This window comes from Blastocystis hominis (assembly GCF_000151665.1).
Source record: "Blastocystis hominis, Singapore isolate B (sub-type 7) whole genome shotgun sequence assembly, scaffold_3".
NCBI lineage: Eukaryota > Bigyra > Opalinata > Blastocystidae > Blastocystis > Blastocystis hominis.
Genome location: NW_013171838.1, coordinates 921683 through 945795, shown reverse-complemented (window position 1 = coordinate 945795; position 24113 = coordinate 921683). Strand labels below are relative to the sequence as shown.

Genomic DNA, 24113 nt, shown 5'->3' with positions numbered 1-24113 from the left:
CTCTTCCCCTTCGACTCCAACCGAAACATGGTTTCGCTGGAGAATCGAAAGCTGCTGATCGAGTGTATCAACGAGAACACGGAGGAGGTTCTGCTGACCACGATCGATATGCACGATCGGAATTTGGTGGAGCAGAAGGAAGATCATTACGAGATCAAGCACATGTTGTTGAAGACAGGAGTTTTTAGAGTGTATTTCATTCTCGATTCGATGATTGTATGATGGAGGAGCCGCAGCCCATCACGCCTAGTTCGAGTTTCCAATGCGTCTCCAAGTGGATTGCTCGCGCTTGTCGCCTCGTTTGCTGTCTCCGTTTGGCTCGCTGTTCGACCCTGTTCTCTACGTCGATCACACCTACGTTCTCAGTCTCTTCCTTCGCGATCTCCACGGCAATCTCTACGATCGAGGTCGCACTCTTGTTCCTTTCTTCAATGCAGCGATTTCGTCCGTCGAGTGCATCAATGATTTCAACGAAACCATCGTGACGCAGTGGACACGGCAGAATTCAATCCTCGAACTCCAGTTCTCAACTCTGCGATGCGTTGAGTTGTAGACTGCTCAGCACAAATCCGGGAATCACCTCGCTCACTCTCTACATCGACTCCACAGAGATCTTTTCTCGCTACGTTTTGTTCCAGGAGTGGCCAGCTTACTCGTCATCGCTCAGTTTCGCTTCTCCACTTCCCTCATTCCCAGCATTGCCCACAACAGTCGTAGTGAACCAGCCGTACTTCCTGCTTCTGGAGACAAGCTACACGCTCACCGTGAATCGCGTCGTGCAGCAGCCAATCGCAATCGGATCTCAATCGATCGCGATGTACGCGCTTGAATTCACGCGAATCACGACTGTAACCGTGAGCATTCTGGACGCTTCCCAAACCTCTGTGGTCACGCAGCGCGTTTCGACCGTCTGCGACAATCAGGACTTGATGGTGCGCGATGTGCAAGTGAACCAAGACGGGCTGGAATTGCTCGCGTTGTTCTACATTACCGATGGCTCATTCAACAAATGTCCGCGTCAGAATGTCGATATCAGTGTTTTGTTCGTTGGCAACACGTCCGCTTTGTGCATCTTGCAGTATAACACCACTGTCTATCCGTACAACTACCTCTGCCGCCTGATGCTGCCTTCTGGATCGTGCGATGTGCGAGAGAGAATCGAGTGTAGATATGTGATTACGGCAATGGTGGATGGATCGGAGATCGGCAAGTTCACAAAGCAGATCAACAGCATGAGTCCGACCGATTCGGTTTCGAGCATTGTGTGCGAAGGAGCAGGCCTTTCCGGCGGGAAATTCTTCGACACTAATTTCATTTTGATCCACGGCCTCTCTGCGTCGTCGCTGGTCTTCATCAGCTTGGTCAATTCGAACGACCAATCCTCGTTTCCCTACTAGTAGATTGTTGATCGTGTCTGGAACGTAGCACGCTCTCCACGTTCCAAGAAGACGAAGTGCTCAAATTGCGATACGTTGTGTATCCCATCATGACCGCAGAGGAGTATAACGGGAAATTAGACTTGGATCTGTCGATTCTGGTGAACAATGTGGAGATCTTGAAGACTCGTGTGCATTTCATTGAGAACGAAACGTATTGTAACGATGTCCGGCTCGAGCACATCTCGTTTGATTATATTGATAGTAACGCAGCGGAGCGGAGGTGATTGGGTAGATGCGTTTTCGATTCCGATGAAGCTGTGGATGAAGTTCAGTTATCAGAGCGTGGAGTATTCACTTCCTTGCTTCGCTCGACACAGCGAGTTTATCCGACAGAACTTGATCATTTATGTTTGAATCGGATTTGGTGTTTTCTTATTTCGTAGATGATTGAAAAAGACACGCGAACGACAACCCCGGTCTTTCCGTCTGTTGCTCACATTGCCAACTCCAGCTATCTGCTGTACAGCTCTTCCTACACGACCAACCACTACACTCTCCGCATCTTCTTCAATCAAACCTTCCTCAACTCGATCGGCATTTCCATTCTCAGCAGCAATGAAAAGATTCTGGTCGATCCCGAAGGAATGATCTATGCGAGTATCCTCTCTTTTCTACCTCTCTGACTGTGTAGACACGCAGAGTACGCTGCGTCTTCGTTCCGATGACGCGTTATCCAACATGCTCAACACGGAAGATCTTCACGCGATGATCGTGAACGAAGGCACCGAGATTTCGTTCACCGAGGAAGTCTCGCAGAACCAAATCCGACTGAAGTTCGTGCCTCTCCACTGCTCCACGAGCGAAACCATTCTCTATTACTGCTTCGCGCGCTCGTCCTCCTGCCACAGCGTTCGCTTCCTCGTCTCCGCTTTGTCGTGGTTCAATCCGTTTGCGTGGAAGTGCGGGGTAAAGGATAGAAGCATTCAGCCGATTCTGGTGGACGGAACGGACGGACTGTACAATCCGCGAATCCGGACGGAATACTATTTCACGCTGGCGTTCGAGGCGTGCAATAACATCGTGGACGAGTCGATCAACATCGTGCTCACGTATACTTCCGATCAGACCTACTCGTTCGTGCTGGTATGCATCGAATCGGTGCGTGTGAGCGGTAGGATAACAAATCGATCGCGATGATCGAGCCGAATGTGCACAAAGTGCGTCTGCCGATTCTCTGCGAGAGCTCGTCGTTCTGCATCACCAAGCAGAAGTATCATCTGCAGATCGTAGTGAACGACGTTCCGTTCGAATACGACAGCATGATTTCTTGCTCTCGCAACGACATCACTGGCTATTCCGTAGAGTATTCGAACACGTATGTGGGAAGCACGGTGTACGTCGTGTTAACGCTGGAATACCAATTCGGACTGGACTGCATTACGATGAACAACAACCTCAATGTACTGCTTCCGGGAAAGGTCGATTCGATGTAGATGACGCTGACGGACCCGGATGGATTCAATTCCACCGTCGTGTTCTTTAAAGATTCCGACGTGGTGGGACCGTACCAGTAGCGTTTGGAGGATGTGGTTTCATGCAGATGCACGATGGTTCCCACGAAGAAGGGCAACTACACGTTCAGCAGTTCGAGGCTTCAGTTCGTGGTTCCGATCGATTCGATCGTTCCGTCTCGCACTCTCTCTTCCATCAGCGTTTTCAACGCGACCGGCGAGGAAATCGATCACAAAGATACTGTCATTTCGGTGCTGGCAGGCACGTCGCTGACGCTGGTGGTTCACTTGGTGGACGAATTTGGGATCCAAGTGAACGCGGAGCGACTCATTGAATCGGTAGTGCTGAACGTGATTTCGTACGAAGACGGCAATCCAGTCGGTTTTGGGGGCGGTTCATTGATCGCTAGCAAACCTATTTCCAGCTGCATCCAGAGTATCGCGACGGCGAGCTGATGTTCACTTCTTCGCCCTACACGCAAGGCGTCTTCTATCTCTATGTGGCCTACAAAGATGCCTTTTCCGACATCTCTCTCACCGGAGATGATTGGTGGATCGAGATTCAGGATTATTGCATTATCGAGGTGAACATCAACAGTCTGAGAGAAGAAACCGATAACGATTTGAGTCTCACTTGCGAGTCGGGCGTGTATTGCATGACCATCGAATCGGTTCGAGACTGCCTCGTGGACTCATCCCTAGTGTGTCGACAGCTGGGAGAACTGTCCAGGCGCGTGTCTCGGTGACACGCCTGTCAAGTGTGCGGATGGAACCTGTGTGTCCGACTTGAAGGAATGCCCCTGCCCCGCGCAGCTCCCCTATCATTGTAGTCCTTCCGCTTTTCTTCGATGCTTCCTAGGCTTCAATCTCATGGGAATCAACGCTACCTATTACCAAGAGCCTCTTTGCGTAATGGAGGAAAGCTACTGTAACAATGTTCCGCGCTGTCCGCCCACGGCTCCGTATCATTGTTCCGACTACACATGCCAAGCATCGCTCTCGATGTGCACTAGCGATGTGCGATGTCCGCCCAGTACGCTTTGGATTATAGGTTTTCAATGCAGCACATATCAAGATTCGAAACCACTGCGTGGTCGACATCGATGACTATTTAGAGAAGAACGCGGACGCTCCGTTCGTGCTGTCTACCAAGTACATGGTGTGTCCGGACTATCTGCATCGCGCATCGAACATGGACTATTGTCCCTCGTTCCTGACCTGCAGTCCTGGCTATGTGTTATGTGACGACAACACATGTCGAAAGAACTACACGCTCTGTCCCGTAACGCGAGTCTGTCCGAAATACACGTGTCCCTTTGGGAACTGTGTGGACGATTACACGCTCTGTTTCTCCAATACGATCTGCAAGAAGGGCTATCGGCTCTGCTCGGATCGCCTGTGCCATCCGCGCAGTCGCGACTGTCCCAGCTACATCGACGAGGCCCACGCCGCTGCCTTGGAGCGCGGAATGAAGCTCTGTCGAAGCGGAGATGTCGTGAGCAGAGACATCGTTTGTCCCAATAACGTACCCGCGCCTCCTCGCTCTCTCATCCTTTCTAGATCATCTGCCCCGTCGGCCAATTCAAATGTCCCGATAACACATGTCGCGATTCCCCGCTCTCCTGCCCCTTCTCTCTCCTCTGTCCCGCGGGATCCGTCGACTTCCCCTCCCTCCTTCACGTCTAGTTCGCCTGTCCCAGCGGCGGATGTGTCTCCCATCTCTCTCTCTGCCCCACGCTGCCCGTCTGTCCCTCCTTCGCCCCCGTGCTCTGTCCGGGCAAGTTCTGCATGCCGACCCTCGCGGATTGCCCCGAGCTTCCGCCCTGTCCGCCCCACGCTCCCTACCGCTGTCCCTCGGGCGAGTGCGTCGAATACGCCGCCACGTGCGCTCCGGGCATTCGCTGTCCCGCCAACAAACCGTATCTCTGCTCCAACGGGACCTGCGTGAAGGCGGCGGACCTCTGCCCCATCATCGAAACCTGCCCTGCCGGCTATTTGATGTGCTATGATGGCTCCTGTGTGGACCACAACTCGGTCTGTCTGCCGCCGCCCGTGTGTCCCTCGCTCTCCGTTCGCTGTCTGGACGGCAGCTGTCGCTCCGCAGTGGACATCGAAGAAGCCGTGCTCGATTACTTCGGTGTTGCTCCCGCCTATGAGACGTGCGTCAGTCGCAAACTGGAAGAAACCAGCGTAGAAACCGGAAGCAAGAGGTCAATGATAGGACACCAATCCGTGTCTCTGCGCGGAGAAAGGCTATCTGTACTGCGGAGATCGCTGTGCGCTGGACTGCCCTCTCTGGCTGCCGCTCTACCGAGAATGCACGGAGAAATACTACGACGTGCTTCGCAGCATCTGCGCCGAGGAAGCGGACTTTTACCCCTGTCCCTCCCAGCTGATCGAAACCGCCAGTCTGGCTCCGTCCTATCGCATGTGTCCCACGGACAATCCGATTCTCTGTCCCGACGGATCCTGCGTGAGCTCTTCAGGCGATTGCCGAGACGTGGAGAGCTGCTTCTATTACCAGGTTCAATGTCCGGATGGCACGTGCTCCAATTCCATGGAGAACTGCGCGACACGCGTCACATGTCCCAAATCCAGACCGTTCTTGTGTCCCGATTCCACCTGTCATGCGAACGAAGCCGACTGCGTGACCTTTGAGAGCTGTCCCAGCGAGACGCCCTTCCGCTGTCCGGATACAAGCTGCGCGACGTCGCGCGCGAATTGTCCGCTGGGCATTCACTGCAACGAGACGGCTCCGATTCTCTGCGACGATTTCCATTGCTACGAATCGGTGGATGCCTGCGAGAACGTGAACACGAACGAATGTCCGGTGGGTCGCGTGCGTTGCTGGGACAACACGTGCCGCATCAGTCAGGACTTGTGTCCCCCGCATAGCTGTCCGCTGCACGTGCCCTACATGTGCGATAACGGCCAGTGCGTGACCGATCCGTCGATCTGCTCGGAGACTTGCGAGTCGGTAATGCTCTGCAAGCTGCCTCCGAAGCTCGGTTCGGCCACGATCGAGTACGAGACGCGCTGCTGCGACACGGCCGACTACAACGCGTGCTGCGGCTATCCTCAGTTCGAAGAGGACTGTCTCGATGGCGAGGTTCGCTGCGGCGATGGCGTGTGTCGCAAAGCGGAGGACTGCGTGAACGGCGTGAACTGCCCCCCGGAATATCCCTACCGCTGCGCGGGCAACACGTGCGTGAGCGATCCGCTGCAGTGCCAGAACAGTCCATTGTGCCAGGACGGATGGATTCGGTGTCCCAGCGGCCGCTGCGCGCCCAGCTACGGCGATTGCATGGTGTCTCTGGCGCGGTCGGACGGGCAATGCCCTTCGGACAAGCCCGTGCAGTGCTCCGACGGGCAATGCCGACGCACGCTGGAGGAATGCGGCTTGCTCGGTCCCTGTCCCAGCGCGTTCCCGTTCCGATGCCCCGATAATAACTGCGTCACGTCCGAAGAAGAGTGCGGCTTCCGCAACACGTGCCCTTCCGAAACGCAGAAGCGATGCGATAAAGGGCGAAACGTAGGCATGTGCTTCGAAGACGAAACGGACTGCGATGACCAGAACGTGTGTCCCACCGACAAGCCCATTCTGTGCCTTTTGACAATTGCGGCCCATTGACACGTAGATGTCCCAATGGCGACTGCGTGACGCACATCAGTCTCTGTCTCCTCCGCAAGATGCAATGCTCCGAAGGTAGTTTCTCCGTTTCCCTGCTCCCCAGCCTTCCCCATTCGCTGCTGGAACAACGAGTGCGCGGCGTCGATCAGCGACTGCCCCACGTTGGACAGCTGTCCCGACTCCCGGCCCTTCCGCTGCATCTCCGGCGATTGCGTCGAGGTGCTCCTCGCTGAGCTCTCTCACCGTGTAGTCGCTCGCGCAGTGCGACCCGGAGATCTGTCCCGCCTCCAAGCCCTATCTCTGTCCCAACGGCGTGTGCGCCGCCGACGCGAACTCCTGCATGACCTCGTTTGGCTGCGAGTACCGCGCCCACATTCGCTGTGACAACGGATTGTGCGCCGGTCGGAACGTCCGCACCGGCCGCTCTCTCTGCCTGACCTCGCTGACGTGTCCATCGCACCGGCCGTACCTCTGTCCGGACTATTCCTGCGCGGCGCACCCGTTCTATTGCCCTTCGATTCAGTTCTGCCCCGAAGGGACCTACACGTGCTCGGATTATTCCTGCTCTACAGAGCCCTGCGTCGAAGAGGAGTCCATGTGTCCCGTCTCTCGCCCCGTCAAATGCGACGACGGCCAGTGCGTCTCCACGATTCTGGACTGTCGGAACATGGAAGGCTGCATGGCTCCCTACGAATGTTTCATTGCTCCTCTCTCCTCCCCTTCAGACCAATGCTTCGACGGCTCCTGCGTCCTCTCCTACCAGTCCTGCCCCCACGCCGACTGCGACGCCCTCGCCGCCGAGCTCGGGCTCTCCATTCCCCTCTCTACCTGCTGGAACGGCGAGTGTCTCGTCGAGGGAACCTGCCCTCCCCTGCCCTCCTGTCCGCTCGACTATCCCGTTCGCTGCCCCGACGGCACCTGCCAGAAGTCCGCGCAGCTCTGCGCTCCGCAGGACGCAGCGGGCGCGCAGGCGGCCACGTACAGCGACTGCCCCGCGGGGACGACGCGCTGCCGGACCGGGGAATGCCTGGAAGTGTGCTACGGAGTGAACGGGTGCGGCGTGAGCGAAGGAATGTGTCCGAATGGGGTCTGCGTCCCGCTGATCACCTCCGATTTCACCGGGGAAACCGAGTTCAGCGAGCGCTGCCCGACCACGTGCCGCGCTGGAGGTGGGCGAAAACCGCGGGAGTGAAGTGTAGAGTGCCTGAACGTGATCCCGTGCACGCTGTCGTCGCCGATCTCGCTGACGATTTCGCCGTTTTTCGATCATGAATTGCCGATTGTGCTCAACAACAAGCAGGTCAATCTCGCGATCCTCGTTCCCTCCGGCCTTCTCCCACGTATTCCTCGTTTCCACGTTTCATTCTAGCCTCGTTGGAGAACGTGCTCGATCTTTTCCCCGTTTCCACTTCGTTTTTGAGCGAAACCGCGGGGGACAGCGGCTACTCGGCGACGGAGCTTTTCATTTCGGGCGTGTTCGAGATCACAACGCATCACACCTACCCCAGAACCGCGATTTCGGTGATGGAGACGGTGGATCACGTGTTCAGCGTTCCGATCACGCTCGAAATCCGCAACATTCGCTCGGAGAAGTTCGATTTGGAGGAGTGGTGTCTGGGGAAATACACGGAGAATGGCTGGGTTTGCGACGGCGATTTGACCGAAGTGGATCGCGCCGTGTATCGAACCCTGCTGAAGAGCACGGGGATCTTCGCGATTTATTACCGAATTCCGGAATCGGGCGTGATCGTGATCACGGAAGAATCGAAGATGAAGATCACCGCGATTTCCATTTTGACGGTGTCGTACATCGTCGTGTTCGTTCCGCTGTTCTACGTGTTCTGGCGATTGCTTCGCTTTAGAAAGAAGCTGGAAAAGGCGAAGACGCTGCTGGAGCTGAATGTGGGGGATGCGAGAGGCGTGAGACGTAGAATCGCGTGAATTACAGCTGGAATAAGCGATCGTACAACCCGATGATGGTGAAGAACTTTGTGTATTATATGGATGGCGACGAGAAGAAGGGGATCATTCAGCAGCGACACATCGAGCAGCAAGAAGAACGCATTGAGCAGTTGGAAGAGGAGATCGACGAAGCGCGCGTTGGTTTGGTTGGGGGTTTGTGACGCGTAGAGTCGATTGGAGCTTCTCAAGAATCAATCCTAGTCGTCCATCAATTCCTTTGTTTGTTTGTTTGTTTGAGCACAAACACATACACACACACATGCATGCATGCAATTGATTAATCGAATCCTCCGAAGTCCACATCACAGCCACCTCCATCAAACCCACCAAAATCCACATCTGGTCCTTCGATTTGGCCTTCGCCGTCTCCTCCATAATAATAGCTTCCTCCACTGTAGCCTCCGCCAGCCATGTGTCCTGCGAGCAGTCCCACGCCCACGCCCGTCGCCAAGCCGTCCGAAGTGGCATACACACCTCCGTGATGAGTGTTATCCATGTTCGAATTGCAGATCGAATTCACCAGGAACGCCGCGCAGAGGATTCGGATTCGCTCGGCGAGCATCGAATTGGGAGGGAACACCACGACCAAGCAATCCGTATTCATGAACTACATTCGACTTTCTCTTTTCTTTTCCTACGCCGAGCTGCGCGTACAGCTTCGCAATCGATCCCGTCGTCCCCGTAACGCAGTCCTGCACCTCGAACTCCACGCTACGTCGCCATTTCCGAGCGAACGCCTACCGATTGCATCCTTGGCACGCATTGAACGAGAACAGGCCGCATTGGCACTTCGAACCGCTCACCGTCGCGCACTCCACGTCGTGCTCGTCGTAGGCATGGAAGTTGTAGCTCATACAGGCTTCATCGCTGCGGACGGAACCCAGAGAACCGGACGATGGGGAATCGATGGTCATGTGCTTCTCCATGGCGAACACTGTGTAAAGAGAGGGGAAAGGAAGCTACGGCCACACTTCGTAGAGGTTTCGAGGTGGTAAAGCTCGGATCCGTCCAGGAACTTGATGTCGGTGGTGAAGTTGTGGGTCTGCGTGCAGGAGCAGCAATCGGTGGATTCCGTGGCCTACGATCGATTGCACAAACAGAGACAACGTAGAGGAAGGGAGACTGGTTCGGAGTAACCTCTCCGTTCTCGTTTGTCAGATAAACGTTGAACTTCTTCTCGTTGAAGTTACTCGTGAGTGCCGCGACCGAGATCAAATCCTCCGAAATCACTACAGCAGGGACTACGCGTCACACGAGCGATGCGAAAAAACAGGTCATAAGCAAATCAATCGAAGGACTTGCGGGCTGCATAGGAGGAACCACGTTCGCTGTAGGAATTCCCGCTACAGGAACTTGGCCCGCAGGATACTGCATTGGTTGCCCCAGAATCTGTTGCACCGGAATTCCATCCACCGGCTGCGCTAAATTCTGCTGCACAGGTACTCCCTGGATCGGCTGAGCTGTCTGGGCCGGAATGCCGGCCATCGGAACCGAGTTGGGAACGGGCACCGCTTGCGTCGGTATGGCGTAATTGTATTGATTCTCCACCACTGGCTGGGTGCCGGGATATGCGCTAGGGTTACCAGAAGTATAAATCGGATTCATTGATCAAAAATATGAATGCTAAAATAGTGTTTCTTAGCCAAGTAAAAGTGCTAGGGTGAAAAGTGTCACTTGGGAAAAGCGAATGCGTCTCCCACAATCCAGTATTTCTACATGCCAAATACATTCTTCTCATGATGACCGTTTCATTCTTCATTTGTGTAGTATTTCCACGGATTTCCGGAATTCCAGAAAATGGGTGTTTATCAATTCTGTCTGTTCTCAAAAAGACTGTGTTCAATGAGATTTCTGTTTGTCCTAATTTTGTTGGTCATAGGAATATGCTACCAAGATGCACGTAATAATGTTGCCAGATATTTAAAGTACAGTGTGTGGAGAGTATGAAATGGACAAAGACAAGTGTTTTTACTTTACTTGTGATGATGAAATGGGTAAAGGCTCCTGTTTGCCACTTCCCTCTGGATATTTACCAGCTTATTTCACAAGTACTCGTACGGAGTCTAATTCATGACTAGCTTTCAGAGCGTCTATCCTCTTTGAAGAAAACTATAAATATCGTTTACGTTTACACGTCTTCGCGTATAACAATTGCGAGATGCCTATTTGGGATATTGATGTTTTGTGTGAAATTCGGAGTGCTTTTGATGTATAGTTCCTATAAGCCGCTACTCCGTGACTCCGTGAAATACGAGAATGGAACCTATATTGACGCGGTGTTCAACAAGGTGGACATGACTCCGCTCATTGCTGACTTGGAGTACAACCAAGATTTGGATTGCAAGTTGCCTCTCGAGAAGAATGTCACGTTTGAAGTCACGGGATTGAATCCAGAAGATCAAATGTGCATGTTCGAGATGCAGGGAGCGCCTGTGGACATATTCACTTTCATCCGCGAGTTGGTGTCCTACTCGATTACTCTGGACGTTGTTTGGAAGACGGAAGATACCATTATGGTTACAAACGAAGAGGTCGGCTTGTTAGGTAATTTTCTTCCTGCGACCTATTTGAACATGACGCGAATTGGAAGCAGCGACTGTATACCATTGAAATATTGAGTTTTGTCATTGTGTCATTTTTCTATGTTTGTTTCCAAGACTGCCATTTTCAAACCGATTTTGTTCGATGGTTGGACCGGTCAGCACGCTTCACAGGCTTGCGAAACTGAATTATTTCCGTCATCCTCCCGATTTTGTCGTCGTTGGAGGTAATTCTCCAGTTGATCCATCACGCTTCAGGAGATGGCTTCGTGGGGAGCTATATATGCCGTGTTGCTGCGAAGTGTGGGTTTATTCCCGTCAGTATTTCTCCCAAATGCTGTCCTCCGGTATACGGAGAAATCAATGAGCACGAAAACTCCTGGATCACAAACGTATTACGAAACCACCATTGTCTCACGGAAAGGTTCACTGGCGAGAAGGCAATGCCGTCAAACCATCAACGTGGGACCCCCATGTTGTGGAGGCCGGTTGTACAGTATGAAAGTTGTCGTAGGGTGACGTGAAGGCGATGATCTACACAACCAAGCCTTCTTATCACAGTTCTAAATTGTTGTGGGAGTGCAACTATGAAGGAGCACTCCAAAGTATAGAAATGGCGCGAGTTTAGACCCTGTGCTCGATTCATCATAGAAAATGCATGCTAATCGTTTTGTATATATATCAACGAATTTTCTACCCCCAGTTGTAACCTCGGTGCGTGGCGCCCTTCGCTCCTAACGTCTAGGTGGAGCGACAGACGAAGAAACTGGCCGAAGAAGCTTTGTTCGAGTACAGTCGTGTTTGTTTTTGCTTCCCGACTTCTCTCGCAGATGTCTCTCCAGACGGACGCTCCGATCCAGCTGAGCATTCTGAAGCCTGGCTGGGTGTATGGCAACGATCGTTTTTTCAGCTCGCTCATCGGGCTCTCGCTGCACCGTCTGCTCGATCCGCACGACTCCGCGCATCCCCCGCGCAATCTGAGCTCGATCGGCGTGTCGTCGCTGGCCATCGCGGCGCTGTGCCAAGCGCTGGACCCTTCGCTCCCGTCGCTTTCATCGCAGCTTCTCCCCTGTAGAGACTTCGTGAAGCTTCCGAACGACGCGCTGATGCAGTACGCAGGGTCGCAGTCGGCGCGATGGGAGCAGTGGCTGCGCCAGCAGGCGGAGACGATGGTGCGGTGCGCGGAGCGAGTGAGACATAGCTGAATCGGAAGCAGGCGTCGCGACCCCCGTACGATTTCGAGGCGTTCTAGCCGTGTGTGTTGTGTTTGCTCCATCAAACATGTGGTCTTCTACTTAACTAGCAGCGGGCTTCTCCGTCGAGGCGGGCGGCGAGCTGCTTCGCTCGCGGCGCCGGCTCCGCTCCCGTCGATTCCCGCTTCGGCTTCGGCTTCGGCTTCGGCTTCGATCTCTGTCTCGATCTCGCTCTCTGTCGCGGTCACGGCTTCGATCATCGCGATGGTGTCGTTCTCGGCGGCTTCGGCTTCGATCGCGTTCACGGCTTCGATCGCGGTCGCGCTCTCGGCGGCTTCGACTCCGGCTTCGACTGCGATCGCGGCGACTTCGCTCTCGGCGACTTCGACTGCGGCTGCGGGTGTAGCTTCGACTGCGACTGTAGCTTCGGCTTCGGCTTCGGCTTCGGCTTCGGCTGCGACTTCGACTGCTTCGGTCCTCGTCGGAGAGAATCACGCGCGCCGGCGGGGGATTGCGACGGCCATCCCCGCGGGGACCCTTGTCATGGAGGCGCTCGAAGCGCGTGTAGCCCCAGCTAGCGATGAGAGGAGCGGGAAGAACTATACCGGCCTTTGGGGAAGCAGCGGTAGAAGACGGGCTGGGAAGGCGTCATTAAGTGCATGAAGTTGCAATAGCCTCCGCGCGTGCACTGGCCTTCTTCGTGCTGTCTGCAACTAGATGTGAGGAGAAAACGCAGAAAAGAACCGCGCCTCACGGAAATCGGTGACTGGAGAGTATTCGGGAGCGAGCGGACGACCCGCGTAGTATCGATGCGTCAAGCCTTTCAGTGCTTTCTCTGCATCCTCCTCGTCCTCAAACTTGACATACACATTTCCTATCATGTGGTCGTTCAGATTATCGCACACATGGAGCTCTTCAATCGGGCCATAGGATTGCGAAAGCTCCTGGTACACCTCTTCATAGAACTCGTCAAATTGTTGTTGCTAGTGAGAAGAAACCACAAACTAGGTACAATGAGCTGCTGCGCTTGGGAGGGATCTCCAGTAACTCCCGAAGCTTTAGGGTTGTGGTACATGTGAGGAATGAGAATAGTCTGGCTAAATGTAGGTCTGTTGTGCTTTCGAGTGCACCGATCTCCATGCCTGCATGCGCCAATCTTAAAATAGAACGGACAGTTCACTCTAAACTTTCAAACTCAAATAGCGCAACCCACCGATCTTCTTCTGTTCCATACACCCGGACAAGGTGATCTGCCATACCTGGATGTAGATGTACAAGAATGTGAGCAATACAGCAAAATGGTCCGAAGCATGGTCGCTAGAAATCGGAGTTAACCGTGGTTCTTACTTGTCTCGCATTTTCTCTTTCATCATAGCTCCTTTTTCTCGGCTATACCCACAGCGGAGATATTTTTATCGACAGAATTGAAATACGAACCTACGTGCTATGAGTAGCATCCAACAGAAAAGTGAGCCAAAAGAAACACGGAGGCGGGGCAATGCGCAGTAGTGAACCCCACTGATGGAGTGATCGAATAGAACGGGAGCTTCTGAACCATCTAAAAAGCGAAACATTGGGGAGAGTGTGAAAATGGCGAACGGAAAGCCTATCTCGTCCCGTCTGCTCTCCGTTTTGAAAAAGCAGATTGCTGACACAGAGTTGAAAAAGTGCATTTGCAAGGCGCATTTGACGCGTAGACAGCAAGAGAACGACGATCAGCTCAAATTGCGGAAAAAGCTGAATGAAACTGTTCGTCCCACGTACGCTGCAAGCGTGCTTACATAGCGAATAGAATTCGTAAGACGTGCGATCAGACCAAGGAGACGGAGGATGAGCGAGCCAAGGAAGAATCGGAGCAGCGAAATGCGGATACCTACGCAGCTCTCAAGACTGCACTCCAGAATCGTTTTTACGACATTTTGCTCAATTGGGATTTGTTTGTGCCAGCGTGAGGATTCTATGTGTGTTTCCAGGTCTAGTCAGCCGCTGCCAATCCTCCCGTCTTCGTTTCAAAATGTGGAGCAGTACATTTCCATGTTCTCTGCGTTTGTGCTTCAAGAAGTGCACGCACAGACTCTACAAAGCATCAACACGTTGCCTTCCCCCTTCCTATCCACTCTAGTCGTAATCGTCTTCGCTGCACAGCGGTTCAGCTTCGCTACGACCCCGACGAGAACGAGTGTTTTCTCTACTTCGATTCGCAGCAGTCGCTTCCTACGCTCATCAGCACCTACTCCGTCATCGTTCCCTATCTCGCTCGCCCTGCCATCGATCCCGACACTCCCGAGTTCAGCGTGGAGAACGGATCCCCGCGGTTCCACCTTCCCTTTTTCTACGGCGTGGTGAACACGCAGACCTCCGCCAACCACGCTCCGCTGCGCGCCCGCGTGGACGTGTACCAGCTCGCAGAGGCGTTTCCGGACCTTCTGGACCGTCTGGACGGCACCGACCCCGTGTATCTGAGAGAATCGGGGCTCACATGCAGCGTCTGCTCCCTGTATCCGCTGCTGCAGCTCAGCACCGCGGCGCGCGAGTGGGTCGCGCTGCACTTGCTGCACTACTGCGTCTACGCGCCTTCGGACACGCGATCCACGCGGTGGGCCGCGCCGCGCACCGCGCACGACGCGCTCACCACGCAGAGCGGCGCAGGTAGACGGCGAGGAGACGCTCAGAACGCAGGCAACGGAGGCGGTGGAGGCAGCGGAAAGACAGGTGGGGCAGCGGAGAGGCGTTAAGCGTAGGTGGGAGGCGATGGGAGTGGGTCAGACATAGGTGCCCATTCGATGTCCCAATTATATATAGGTCCCTATCCAATGTCCCAATAATATATAGGTGCCCATTCGATGTCCCAATTATATATAGGTCCCTATCCAATGTCCCAATAATATATAGGTCCCTATCCAATGTCCCAATAATATATAGGTGCCCATTCGATGTCCCAATTATATATAGGTCCCTATCCAATGTCCCAATAATATATAGGTGCCCATTCAATATCCCAATAATCTATTTTTAGGTGCCCCTTCCCTCTCCCCCTCACTCCCAGGTTCCCCGTTTCCCCCTTCGGCCCCTCTGTCCAGCGGTCCCAGTCGGCGTTCCTTCCTCGCCCAGCTGCGCGCGCTGCGTCTCCCGAACCCGTCGCTCCCCCTTCAGCACAGCGACGTGAACCACGCGTTCGGCGCCGCGGTCTACCCGCCCGCCTTCGCGTCGTTCCGCCTGCCGCTGAACCCGCTGCTCTGCGAGGTGGTGGGGTCGCGTCCGGGGCTGTACCGCAGCGTCTACGCGGGCGAGGACGCGGCGCTGCTGCGCGACGCGCTGCACAACCCCGGCTCCGCGCTCTGCGTCCCCGCAGCCCCGCAGTCCCCCCTCGCCGGACAGTTCGCGTGGGACGGCTGCACGCCCGTCTTCGTGGACTACCTCCGCGGGAGCTTCAACCGGTCGCAGCTGTTCGCGGTGGAGGCCTCGCTGTACCGCACCGTGGCGCAGCAGCCCTCCCCGCGGCCAGCCTCCCACTTCACGCTCATCCAGGGACCGCCCGGCACGGGGAAGACGCGCACGCTCCGCATGCTGCTCAACGTGCTGCTCAACCAGCAGTTCGACGCGTATTATGAGCAGCTCCGCGGATTTGTGAATCAGATCATCGCCGCGAATCGGTTGGCTTTTCTGGGCTCTGGGGAGTAGAAACGCCTTTTTTAGCTCGCTGGAAGAGGTGAATCGCGCGCGCATCCAGATGAAGGAGAAGCTGGTCAAGCCGCGCATTCTGGTGTGCACGCCGTCCAATGCAGCGGTGAACGCGGTCGTAGACGGCATCATGCAGCAGGGGTTCATCGACAACAGCGGAAATCGGTATAACCCGTCGATTCTGCGGCTGGGCTCGGGAACTCCGGAGGAATATTGGTCGGTTTCGCTGGAATATATGGTGGGAGTAGGAATGGAGGGAAGGTTTGTCGTAGAACTTCAAAAACGCGGAAGCGAAGGAGCAAAAGCGGAAAATGCTGCAAACAGACCTGAAGCGTGTCAACACGCTCATCGACCAGGTGTTTGTATCGGTAGCGATCGGAACTGCGAGATAAAGAGTAGTTGAAGCGATTGGCGAGTAAGATAACAACGGAAAATGGGTTGCAGCAGAATCCCGAGTCGATGTACACGTATTTGCTTTAGTTTAGGTATTTATCGCTAATTTCGCGGATTGTGATGCTTTTTGAAGAGAAAGACAGACTGCTGCAATTCAACTACGTCTACAACTACTCCCAGATGAACACCAGCGACCTCGAAGGATATCTCGTCAATAACTACGATATCATCCTCACTACGCTCTCCAGCAGCGGCTTATCCGTGTTTGATTCCGATTGCATAAATCGGCAGTATTTCTGGAATTCCGATAGGACCTAGATATTCGGCATTGGTGGTGGACGAAGCGTGCCAGGCGACGGAGGTCTCCACGCTGATCCCGTTGCTCATCAATCCGCAGAAGTGTGTGTTGATCGGAGATCCCAAGCAGCTTCCTGCTACGGTAATCAGCGCAAATAATCAGAACAATTACAATCTGAGTCTTTTTGAACGTCTTTCAAACAATAACCATTACTCATACCTCCTTAACACACAATATCGGTAGAATCCTTTCGAATCTGCTCAGTAGATGCCACCCCAATATTATTGCTTTTCCAAACCAGTGTTTTTACGATGGCAAGCTAATGAACGGTGAGAACGTGTCTGGGAGGGGGTATAGCCACCAATTCTACGAGTCTGACTATTTTTACGTAGCTTTTAATCCTTTTCTCGACGCTAGCCTGTCGTGTTTTATAATCTGTGCGGTTCGAACGTATCCGAGAAGAAGGATGCTTTTTCCAAATCCTACAGCAACGAATCCGAAGTCCGCTTCGTTCTAAACCTCTACAACACCTTTTTGAATCTCTACCCTTCCTACTCCTCGATGTCGGTCGTGATTTTGACTCCCTACAAGGAGCAAAAGTCCCTGGTACTTCCTCTCCCTTTCCTCTCACCCTCAGTTCGAATCACGCATTGCGCAGCATCCCAACGAGCTGGTCCGCCGTCTGCACGTGTTCACCGTGGACGCGTTCCAGGGCAAGGAGGTGGACCTGGTCTTCTACTCGACGGTGCGTACGGGCAGCGCGTACGGCGTGGGCTTCGTCTCGGACATCCGTCGAATGAACGTGAGCTTCACGCGGCCGCGCTTCGGCCTGTTCGTGGTCGGCAACGAAGCCAAGCTCCGCACCAGCACTTACTGGAACCAGTTCATCGATTTCACTTAGTGGGTTCCACGGTTTCCCCTTTTTGCATAGCCAGTTCAACCGCGTGCTTCCGATCCTGGACGTGGACGCGGACTTCGAGCCGCTCATCCGCGAGAACATCCGGCTGCACCGGCAGGACAGTCTCTACGCGAAGTTCCAGCAGTCGCACAAGCGGCTGGCGCTGTCGCTGCACGCCTCCGTGGAGGACGCGCTGGCGCAGCAGCAAGGCCAGTACTCTCCGGAGGTGCGAGTGCCCTCTCTGCATTGCCCTGTTTCCAACAAACACGTTTACAATCATCAATCAATCATCCATCATCCATTCATCCATTCATTCATTCATTCAGTAAAAAGAAACAAGCTAGAATCGACGGCCTCCGAACGAACCGCCACGGCCACCGCGATTGCCACCGCCGAACGAACCACCGCGACCGCCTCCACGGCCTCCGAACGAGCCACCACGGCCGCCACGGCCACCGAAGGAACCGCCGCGACCGCCACGGGCGCCGCCGCGACCGCCTCCGCGCGATCCACTGGAACCACCAGCCGGCTTCGGGGTTCTGCAGATTAGGGTGGAGACAATTCGAAATACTCTGTAAATCGGGAGAGAGGAAGCAGCTTCATCGGGTTGATGTAGACTTTATCGCCTGCCTTGAAGGAAGACGCCTTCACGCCTAAATGTGAGGGAGAAACCGGAGGTTCCACCTTCGCTGCACTTCATCGAGAAATGGACGTCGGAAATTGCTCCGAGAATCTCGTCCACCTTTCCCACCTGCGTCTTATTCTCCAGATACACAGGAGCGTTGAAATATGGAATCTATCCATCAGAAAACGGTTTCCAGTAACTACGTCCTTATTCGTTGATTTGCAGAGAACATCGCCCTCACTTTCGTGAAGCACGTATCCCAGCTCTAAATATTAAAATGAATGTGCAAAATCCCACCCACAACACGTTCTGGAGGACCTTCTTCAAAATCTCGGTTTTTTCCTCCAAAATTCTTACGGCCACCACGGCCACCGCCGCCTCCACGTCCACCACGATAACTCATAGTTCAGAAGCAAGATAAAAAATAGACCTCCAATCCACCTCCCACTTTCCGCCAAATTTCCGACACAACCGCGGTTTCAAACAAACAATTCAAACGCATTCCTCCGCGTTTCCAGTCCACTTCCCAGTATACCCCGACACTCCAGCGTCCTCACGTGTGGATCTGGGTCGCTCTTCGATTCACAGCATCCACATATTGCTCGAGAGGCGGAACGCTCACCTTCTGCTTTTTCTGGATGCAGCTCGACACCCAGGAGCGTTCGGCGATCTCGCAGCTGTCGCGGATGTCTCGTCCGCTCATTCCCTCGGAGAGCTCGGCCAGCTGCTGTCGTTCCTCCTCGCTAAGCTGCTTCGCATAGCACGCAAAAATCTGCTTTCGCGCCTCCACATCCGGGAGAGGGAAATGGAGCTGCACGTCGAATCGGCTCAGCAATGCCTGGAAATAAGGGAAATGCCGAGAGAAGTACCGAATCGAGGTCGTGCTTGCGATTGGTGGCACAGATCAGAATGTTGTGTTTCGGCGCGGTTTCTCTCTTCCCGCTCTCGCCATTGCTTCCATTCTTCCCCGCCTCCTCATTATTGGCGTTGAACCCCTCGAGGAAGCGCAGCAGCACCGACAGCAATCTGCGCGTGACCTCATTCATCTGATCATTATCGCGACTTGTGGCCAGACTGTCGACCTACGCTGGATCCATCACTCGCTCTCCCCACCTCATCAATAAAGATAATCGCGTCATCGATCTCTCCGCACAGCTTCAGAATCGAGCTGAGTCGCTTCTCGCTTTCTCCGTAATATTTATCCACGATGCTTTCCAGCGGAACGTGTCTTCCTTTCACTCTTTTTTCTCTTTACAATCCTACACTAAAATCGACCCGCTCTCCCGCGCGATCAGGCGCGCGATCGACGTTTTCCCCGTGCCGGGAGGGCCTTCAAAAAGCAGCGCGCGCGGAATGGGGGAGGAGTAATTGCGCCGCGTTTTCCGCGCGATTTCTCGGTATTTCTCGGGGTAGCGAATCGAGAGCAGCACCGAGTCGTGGATTTCCTGCACAGTAGAAACGTGGAAACTCGCCTACTTTCTTTAGATCGTCGTACCCAGCGATTTCGTCCCATGCAGAATCGTCGGAAGCGTGCGATTTGGGAACGTACACTTCCACGCCCAGACCTTCCAGGCTTCGGATCGTTTTCTAGAGCTGATGAAAGGTGGAAACGTGGAACGGAGAGCTGAGAATTCTCATTGGTCGTGGAGGTAGCTGAGCTAGATGTGAATACCCGCGGGAATAGGAACGAGAGTGTCTGCAATGTTTGCTCGTAAAGGGTGGAAATGATTTGTGTGTCGTGCGTGGTGAAATCGTCGTCTGCAAAGCTTTGATTCAGAGCAAAACAAAAAGAAGCAAACAAGGAGATGCGGCCTTCACGACCGTTGTATAGCACCTCGACGGAGCGATGTCCATCGCCGTAACTATATGTAAAACAACAGGGAGATAGAGTGGAAAACATTAAAGTAACAACTAAAGTACCGCGCTCTTGCTTGATTTCCTGAAGTGAGACGGGACCCTCTTCCTAAAGGAATACAACACTCCGAGTTCGAACATTCAGTAAACTTGAAAGTGTCGAAAGTAGATCGAAGAAATTCAAATAGGCTGAAAAGCTGAAGGAAATCATCAACACATTTTCCTCTTTGCCACTTGCAACCTATGAATATTCAGAATACCTGGAGACTACGGGAGACGCTTTGATGTCAGGGTACTTCTCTCGGATAGCTTCCAAATCCTTCATCAACCTCGTTACATTCTTTTGATTCGATGAACCGCTCCCAAACCCCATGAAGCCAGCGTAGCTCAATCCGCCCATCGATAATCCCAGTCCACTTGTAAATGACAGAAGACGAGCATATTTCGATCGAAGAATCGTCTCTACTCGTTCGAAACGGGACGCAGACCCTGTCGAAAATGACCGCACAAACAAGGGTTCCATTCTTCGACCTCCCCTTCCAATAACGCGACAGACGCTTTCGGCTCTTGATACAGTTCGTATTCCCTGTATGAAAGCACCCGATAGTCTCTTCATCTTCAAACAAAGAAAACAATTATGCTTTCTTAGGAATCGAACAAACACGTTCCTATCACACAAAAAGAAGCTTTCTAGTTCACTTTGCTGTTCATGCACATCTTTTGCTCGCAACCTCTCCAAATACTTTGGAGATATTCTAGATTCTCGGTGTACTGGTCAATTTGCTAAATATCACTGATTCCGCCCATTACGCTACTTCCATCTGTTTCGTTAAATCAGCGAGCGCCACAGACAGCCGATCTACAGAGTTCGCTATTCTCTTGATCAGTACTTCTTGTCGTTGTTCCTGAGGATCTGCCTCTTATTCCCTTCCGGATAGAATACTCTGCATCAGTCAGCCGACTGTAAACAAAAGTCTGATCAAATAAACAAGATTATATAAAACGACAACAATTACTTCGCATACGCGTCTACGTACTCTACATTTCCATTCTTATCGATGCGAGTCTTCTTTATCTGCTTGAGCTGCTTCTTGCTCATCTTCTTCAGTTTTCCCACATTCTTTATCTTTGCATTATCTGCGCTTGAGCAAACCTACCACTTGAATTTGAGCGTTCTTGATCTCATTCTGCTGACGACGCATTTTGTTTTCTTCCTGTCTTCTAATTAGCTCCTTACCGTCACTCCAAAGCCAAAATCGTTACGCGTTTCTCTTCAATTCTGGACGTTCGCATGCTTTTTTGCAATTCCTTCGTTCTCTCTAGCTTCTTGCGTCTTTCTTGTTTCTTCTCCCAGGACGTCTTGACTTGGAACGGACTATTGTTTGCAAACTGATGGAACCTATCGAATTACACACTGCATTGACGTTTACGATATCTCCCTTTTCTGTCTCCACACTTTTCCAGCCGCTCCGATACCTACAGGAATCACCGTCTTCTTTTTGGTCTCTGAAGGTTTCTGCTCTTCCACTGTCGTATTCTGAGCCGTTTCCTGGTTTTTGGATTCCATTGTAGTGGCTATTCCCAAAAGTTAAATACTGCAAATTTTTGGCCATATTTTGGAGTTTGTCTATGAGCGAACCGGAGTATAAAGTATTGGTGAAGAGTATGCTCTCTTTTGACTTCTTGAACCATTTCAGACATACCCTTCACATGTAATAGCGAGACTCTTATCGAGTTTTTTTCTGCGTGCGGAGACGTGATTGATGCAAATGTATGATGCTATTTGTTGCTAACACTTCAAGATTTTGTATAATAGGGAATCGGGTCGTTCTCGGGGATTTGGATTTGTTTCCTTTCGATCCGAAGAGGGTCTGAAGAAGGCTCTCGATATGAACGGAACAAACATGAATGGCCGCGTCTTGCGGGTAATAAAGAAGGAGGATCGAGAAGATCGAGATGAGCGCAGAGTTCGCGATCGCAGGACACACAAGGATGTGAAAAGAGAACGTTCTCGTGATCGTGCTCCGGCTCCGGCTCCGGCTCGTAGTTATGATAACACAAACAAGCTAATTGTTTTACGTAAGTAAATATGCGGATTTGACATTAGAACTACCTTGGAAGTGCACCAAGGCAGATCTGACAAAGCTTTTTGATAAATTTGGCAAAATCGTGTACTGCAACGTAGCATTCAAATAGCAACGTAATTTGTATAGATCGTTGTGAATCGTGAAACGGGTTTGAGTCGCGGCATGGGAATCGTGAAGTACGAGGAAGAAGAGTCCTATCAGAAAGCGCTGAAGGAAATGGACTGCTTTGAATACGAGGGAAGGAAGTTGTATGTCCGACCCTACCAACCGCACCAGCAGAACGGATTTGCGGAGGAGACACAAAAGAAATCAAACGAATCGACCGAAACCGAAGCATCGAAGGAATTGGAGGCTTCGAGAAAACCGAAGGATTTAAATGATTCTAAGCCAACGAAGGAAGCCATGGAGCTCCAGCAGCTTCGTGAACTGGAGGAAAGGCGGGATCGAGGCGACTCGATCTATTCGAACGATTCGGAGGAGTCTGGCGAGGTTCCCGACGATCCGAAGGCCTTTTCTGATTTTATGGATTTGGAAGAACCCAAAGGAGTGGAGCCGAAGAATGAGGCGGAGAACAGCAATCCGAGTGAGAATCCCGTGCCGAAGAGCGAAGAGCAGCAAGCGTTGGAGTCGTTGGATTATGAATAAAAGGAAAGCGGACAGAACCGAACAGAGTGTCCAGGATTCCCAAGTTTATGCATTAAAAATGAGTCAATCACTTCAACCCAATCCATACTCATACATCATAGTAATGTTCCCTACAAGTGCAATAACCTGTTTGTTCGATTATTTCAGAGTTGCTTAAAGTGGATAGCGTAACAAGGATTGAGTCTCCACTTGTCCTCACCAATTCGCAAAAGCGACTAAGAACAACAACCTCATCATACAGAATAAAAACCTATTCTGGAAGGATCAGTCAAACTGTGCACTCGCTTCGAGGTACCCTGCCGCATAACCCATAATCAATCTTTCAAATTCGGTTTTGAACAAATACGTCATAGTAACAAATTGTGAATGCGATTTAACTCACTCCCTGAAACTAGCAACTGAATCCGAGGCTCCATGGTTGGTAAGAGACCCGATGGAACTTTCACACTTGAAACCAACTGAGATGAAGCATTCGGCTTTTTCCACCCTCTCTTCTGGTGGATGCGAATTAATCCAGACACTCTCTTCGTGTAGTCGACCAATTCCTACACATCGTCTCCCGTTCTCACTCGTACTTGTTTCTCCTTCTTTGTGGACGGGAAAATCTTTGATGGATCGAATACCGTCATGTTCACCGCCTGCATCAGCACCGCGGGTCTACCGATCACCATTTCCTTCTTTTTCCCACTTCACATCCACTGAAACTCCCACCTCTTGTCCCTCCTCTTCCTCATTCGTCTCTTCCACCAGCAGGGAGTCTAACTGCTGCGTAATCCGATCCGCCGCAGCCTTTCGGATAGCTCTAGAGTCAACTTCGCTCCCCATTGCGACCGTTTCATCAATCTGTATTTTTCGCTTCCGATATTTTCGCCTCCGCGCTGCTCGGACCGGCCCCGGAGTTCCTGCACCTCCTTTCGCAGCTGGGCCGTCTCTCGCGTGAGTTGCTTCACTTCGCCTCGTTTTCGATCCAGCGCCTGCTGCAGCCGCCCTTCTTCGTCCCCAGGCCCCGCACGCAGCTCCAGCGCTTCCTTCCGCGCTCGGAGTTGGGCGGCGAGTTGGGCGCGCGCCTGCGTGAGGTCCAGCACCTCGCGTTCCAATTGGCTGCTGCGCGCCGCGGCCTGCTCCGCCTGCGCCTCGAGCTGCTGCAGGCGCTGCGCGAGCGAGGAGCCCACGGCCTGCTCCATCTGGGCCTTGGCGGCGTCGGCGAGACGGGCCAGATGGGAGGGCGGGAGCGCGGGATGCTCGTTCAGCGGGTTGATGATCCCCGTGACGAACAAATCCGACCCCACCAGCGCGGAGAGATGCTCCTCCAGCAGCGCCACTCGCGCAGCCACGCTGCACTGCGCCGACGCCGCCTCGCTGGCCTCGCTGGCCTCGCTGGGCTCGCTGGATCCGAGCGCGTTGGCGAGGAAAACG

The 24113-nt window shown here is 53.0% G+C and overlaps 12 protein-coding genes; 5 read left to right on the top strand and 7 right to left on the bottom strand.

Moving 5' to 3' along the window:
• Nucleotides 1-262: 262 nt before the first annotated feature.
• On the top strand, nucleotides 263-6521 carry GSBLH_T00007137001 (uncharacterized protein; the record flags this gene model as incomplete). Its single annotated transcript, XM_013042238.1, is given in 16 exon segments — nucleotides 263-549; nucleotides 554-1396; nucleotides 1426-1565; nucleotides 1642-1787; nucleotides 1823-2036; nucleotides 2071-2522; nucleotides 2555-2857; nucleotides 2873-2943; nucleotides 2980-3268; nucleotides 3301-3561; nucleotides 3593-3716; nucleotides 3750-3923; nucleotides 3955-4415; nucleotides 4451-4570; nucleotides 4577-5080; nucleotides 5112-6521. Coding segments are annotated over 16 exon segments (5799 nt in total).
• Nucleotides 6522-6861: 340 nt separating this feature from the next.
• GSBLH_T00003478001 (uncharacterized protein) lies at nucleotides 6862-8462 on the top strand (the record flags this gene model as incomplete). Its single annotated transcript, XM_013042237.1, has 3 exons — nucleotides 6862-7690; nucleotides 7721-7861; nucleotides 7891-8462. 3 exons carry the CDS (start codon nucleotides 6862-6864, stop codon nucleotides 8460-8462), a joined length of 1542 nt encoding a protein of 513 aa, XP_012897691.1.
• A 271-nt stretch (nucleotides 8463-8733) lies between these two features.
• Nucleotides 8734-10083, bottom strand: GSBLH_T00003477001 (uncharacterized protein). XM_013042236.1 has 6 exons: nucleotides 9755-10083; nucleotides 9591-9724; nucleotides 9447-9561; nucleotides 9225-9417; nucleotides 9122-9194; nucleotides 8734-9090 (listed from the first exon to the last, which is right to left on the bottom strand). Exons 1-6 carry the CDS (start codon nucleotides 9855-9857, stop codon nucleotides 8761-8763), a joined length of 948 nt encoding a protein of 315 aa, XP_012897690.1. The 5' UTR covers nucleotides 9858-10083; the 3' UTR covers nucleotides 8734-8760.
• Nucleotides 10084-11284: 1201 nt separating this feature from the next.
• Nucleotides 11285-11642, top strand: GSBLH_T00003476001 (uncharacterized protein; the record flags this gene model as incomplete). XM_013042235.1 has 3 exons in its annotated part: nucleotides 11285-11415; nucleotides 11448-11519; nucleotides 11550-11642. 3 exons carry the CDS (start codon nucleotides 11285-11287, stop codon nucleotides 11554-11556), a joined length of 210 nt encoding a protein of 69 aa, XP_012897689.1. The 3' UTR covers nucleotides 11557-11642.
• Nucleotides 11643-12309: 667 nt separating this feature from the next.
• Nucleotides 12310-13473, bottom strand: GSBLH_T00003475001 (uncharacterized protein; the record flags this gene model as incomplete). XM_013042234.1 has 5 exons in its annotated part: nucleotides 12310-12790; nucleotides 12822-12929; nucleotides 12961-13199; nucleotides 13229-13397; nucleotides 13430-13473. 5 exons carry the CDS (start codon nucleotides 13471-13473, stop codon nucleotides 12319-12321), a joined length of 1032 nt encoding a protein of 343 aa, XP_012897688.1. The 3' UTR covers nucleotides 12310-12318.
• A 2937-nt stretch (nucleotides 13474-16410) lies between these two features.
• On the top strand, nucleotides 16411-17489 carry GSBLH_T00003474001 (uncharacterized protein; the record flags this gene model as incomplete). Its single annotated transcript, XM_013042233.1, has 5 exons — nucleotides 16411-16553; nucleotides 16582-16827; nucleotides 16853-16976; nucleotides 17006-17194; nucleotides 17226-17489. The coding sequence occupies 5 exons, from the start codon at nucleotides 16411-16413 to the stop codon at nucleotides 17487-17489; spliced, it is 966 nt and encodes a 321-aa protein (XP_012897687.1).
• Nucleotides 17490-17826: 337 nt separating this feature from the next.
• GSBLH_T00003473001 (uncharacterized protein) lies at nucleotides 17827-18186 on the bottom strand (the record flags this gene model as incomplete). Its single annotated transcript, XM_013042232.1, has 3 exons — nucleotides 17827-18025; nucleotides 18058-18139; nucleotides 18171-18186. 3 exons carry the CDS (start codon nucleotides 18184-18186, stop codon nucleotides 17827-17829), a joined length of 297 nt encoding a protein of 98 aa, XP_012897686.1.
• Nucleotides 18187-18605: 419 nt separating this feature from the next.
• GSBLH_T00003472001 (uncharacterized protein) lies at nucleotides 18606-20583 on the bottom strand. XM_013042231.1 has 10 exons: nucleotides 20237-20583; nucleotides 20105-20206; nucleotides 20010-20074; nucleotides 19911-19973; nucleotides 19730-19877; nucleotides 19588-19698; nucleotides 19375-19556; nucleotides 19225-19339; nucleotides 18981-19193; nucleotides 18606-18949 (listed from the first exon to the last, which is right to left on the bottom strand). Exons 1-10 carry the CDS (start codon nucleotides 20288-20290, stop codon nucleotides 18665-18667), a joined length of 1338 nt encoding a protein of 445 aa, XP_012897685.1. The 5' UTR covers nucleotides 20291-20583; the 3' UTR covers nucleotides 18606-18664.
• Nucleotides 20584-20630: 47 nt separating this feature from the next.
• Nucleotides 20631-20943, bottom strand: GSBLH_T00003471001 (uncharacterized protein). XM_013042230.1 has 3 exons: nucleotides 20909-20943; nucleotides 20781-20878; nucleotides 20631-20748 (listed from the first exon to the last, which is right to left on the bottom strand). Exons 1-3 carry the CDS (start codon nucleotides 20913-20915, stop codon nucleotides 20656-20658), a joined length of 198 nt encoding a protein of 65 aa, XP_012897684.1. The 5' UTR covers nucleotides 20916-20943; the 3' UTR covers nucleotides 20631-20655.
• Nucleotides 20944-20958: 15 nt separating this feature from the next.
• On the bottom strand, nucleotides 20959-21532 carry GSBLH_T00003470001 (uncharacterized protein; the record flags this gene model as incomplete). XM_013042229.1 has 4 exons in its annotated part: nucleotides 20959-21091; nucleotides 21123-21197; nucleotides 21229-21364; nucleotides 21396-21532. 4 exons carry the CDS (start codon nucleotides 21530-21532, stop codon nucleotides 20978-20980), a joined length of 462 nt encoding a protein of 153 aa, XP_012897683.1. The 3' UTR covers nucleotides 20959-20977.
• A 62-nt stretch (nucleotides 21533-21594) lies between these two features.
• On the top strand, nucleotides 21595-22697 carry GSBLH_T00003469001 (uncharacterized protein; the record flags this gene model as incomplete). The annotated part of the gene is made up of 5 exons (XM_013042228.1): nucleotides 21595-21628; nucleotides 21663-21736; nucleotides 21768-22044; nucleotides 22073-22146; nucleotides 22179-22697. The coding sequence occupies 5 exons, from the start codon at nucleotides 21595-21597 to the stop codon at nucleotides 22695-22697; spliced, it is 978 nt and encodes a 325-aa protein (XP_012897682.1).
• Nucleotides 22698-23044: 347 nt separating this feature from the next.
• On the bottom strand, nucleotides 23045-24042 carry GSBLH_T00003468001 (uncharacterized protein; the record flags this gene model as incomplete). XM_013042227.1 has 4 exons in its annotated part: nucleotides 23529-24042; nucleotides 23386-23499; nucleotides 23273-23354; nucleotides 23045-23242 (listed from the first exon to the last, which is right to left on the bottom strand). The coding sequence occupies exons 1-4, from the start codon at nucleotides 23879-23881 to the stop codon at nucleotides 23045-23047; spliced, it is 747 nt and encodes a 248-aa protein (XP_012897681.1). The 5' UTR covers nucleotides 23882-24042.
• Between the last annotated feature and the right edge of the window lie 71 nt (nucleotides 24043-24113).

Coding starts and splice junctions, on each gene's coding strand:
- GSBLH_T00003477001 (XM_013042236.1), bottom strand. CDS start 9,857: ATGCAGTATCCTGCGGGCCAAGTTCCTGTAGCGGGAATTCCTACAGCG. Junction 9,418..9,446: donor AACCTCTACGAAGTGTGGCC/GTAGCTTCCTTT, acceptor CTCTTTACACAG/TGTTCGCCATGGAGAAGCAC. Junction 9,195..9,224: donor GCGTGCCAAGGATGCAATCG/GTAGGCGTTCGC, acceptor ATGGCGACGTAG/CGTGGAGTTCGAGGTGCAGG.
- GSBLH_T00003472001 (XM_013042231.1), bottom strand. CDS start 20,290: ATGAAGGATTTGGAAGCTATCCGAGAGAAGTACCCTGACATCAAAGCG. Junction 19,974..20,009: donor ACTTTAGTTGTTACTTTAAT/GTTTTCCACTCT, acceptor TTTTACATATAG/TTACGGCGATGGACATCGCT. Junction 19,340..19,374: donor GAGAGCGGGTCGATTTTAGT/GTAGGATTGTAA, acceptor AGTGAAAGGAAG/ACACGTTCCGCTGGAAAGCA.
- GSBLH_T00003471001 (XM_013042230.1), bottom strand. Junction 20,749..20,780: donor ATTTAACGAAACAGATGGAA/GTAGCGTAATGG, acceptor AGTGATATTTAG/CAAATTGACCAGTACACCGA.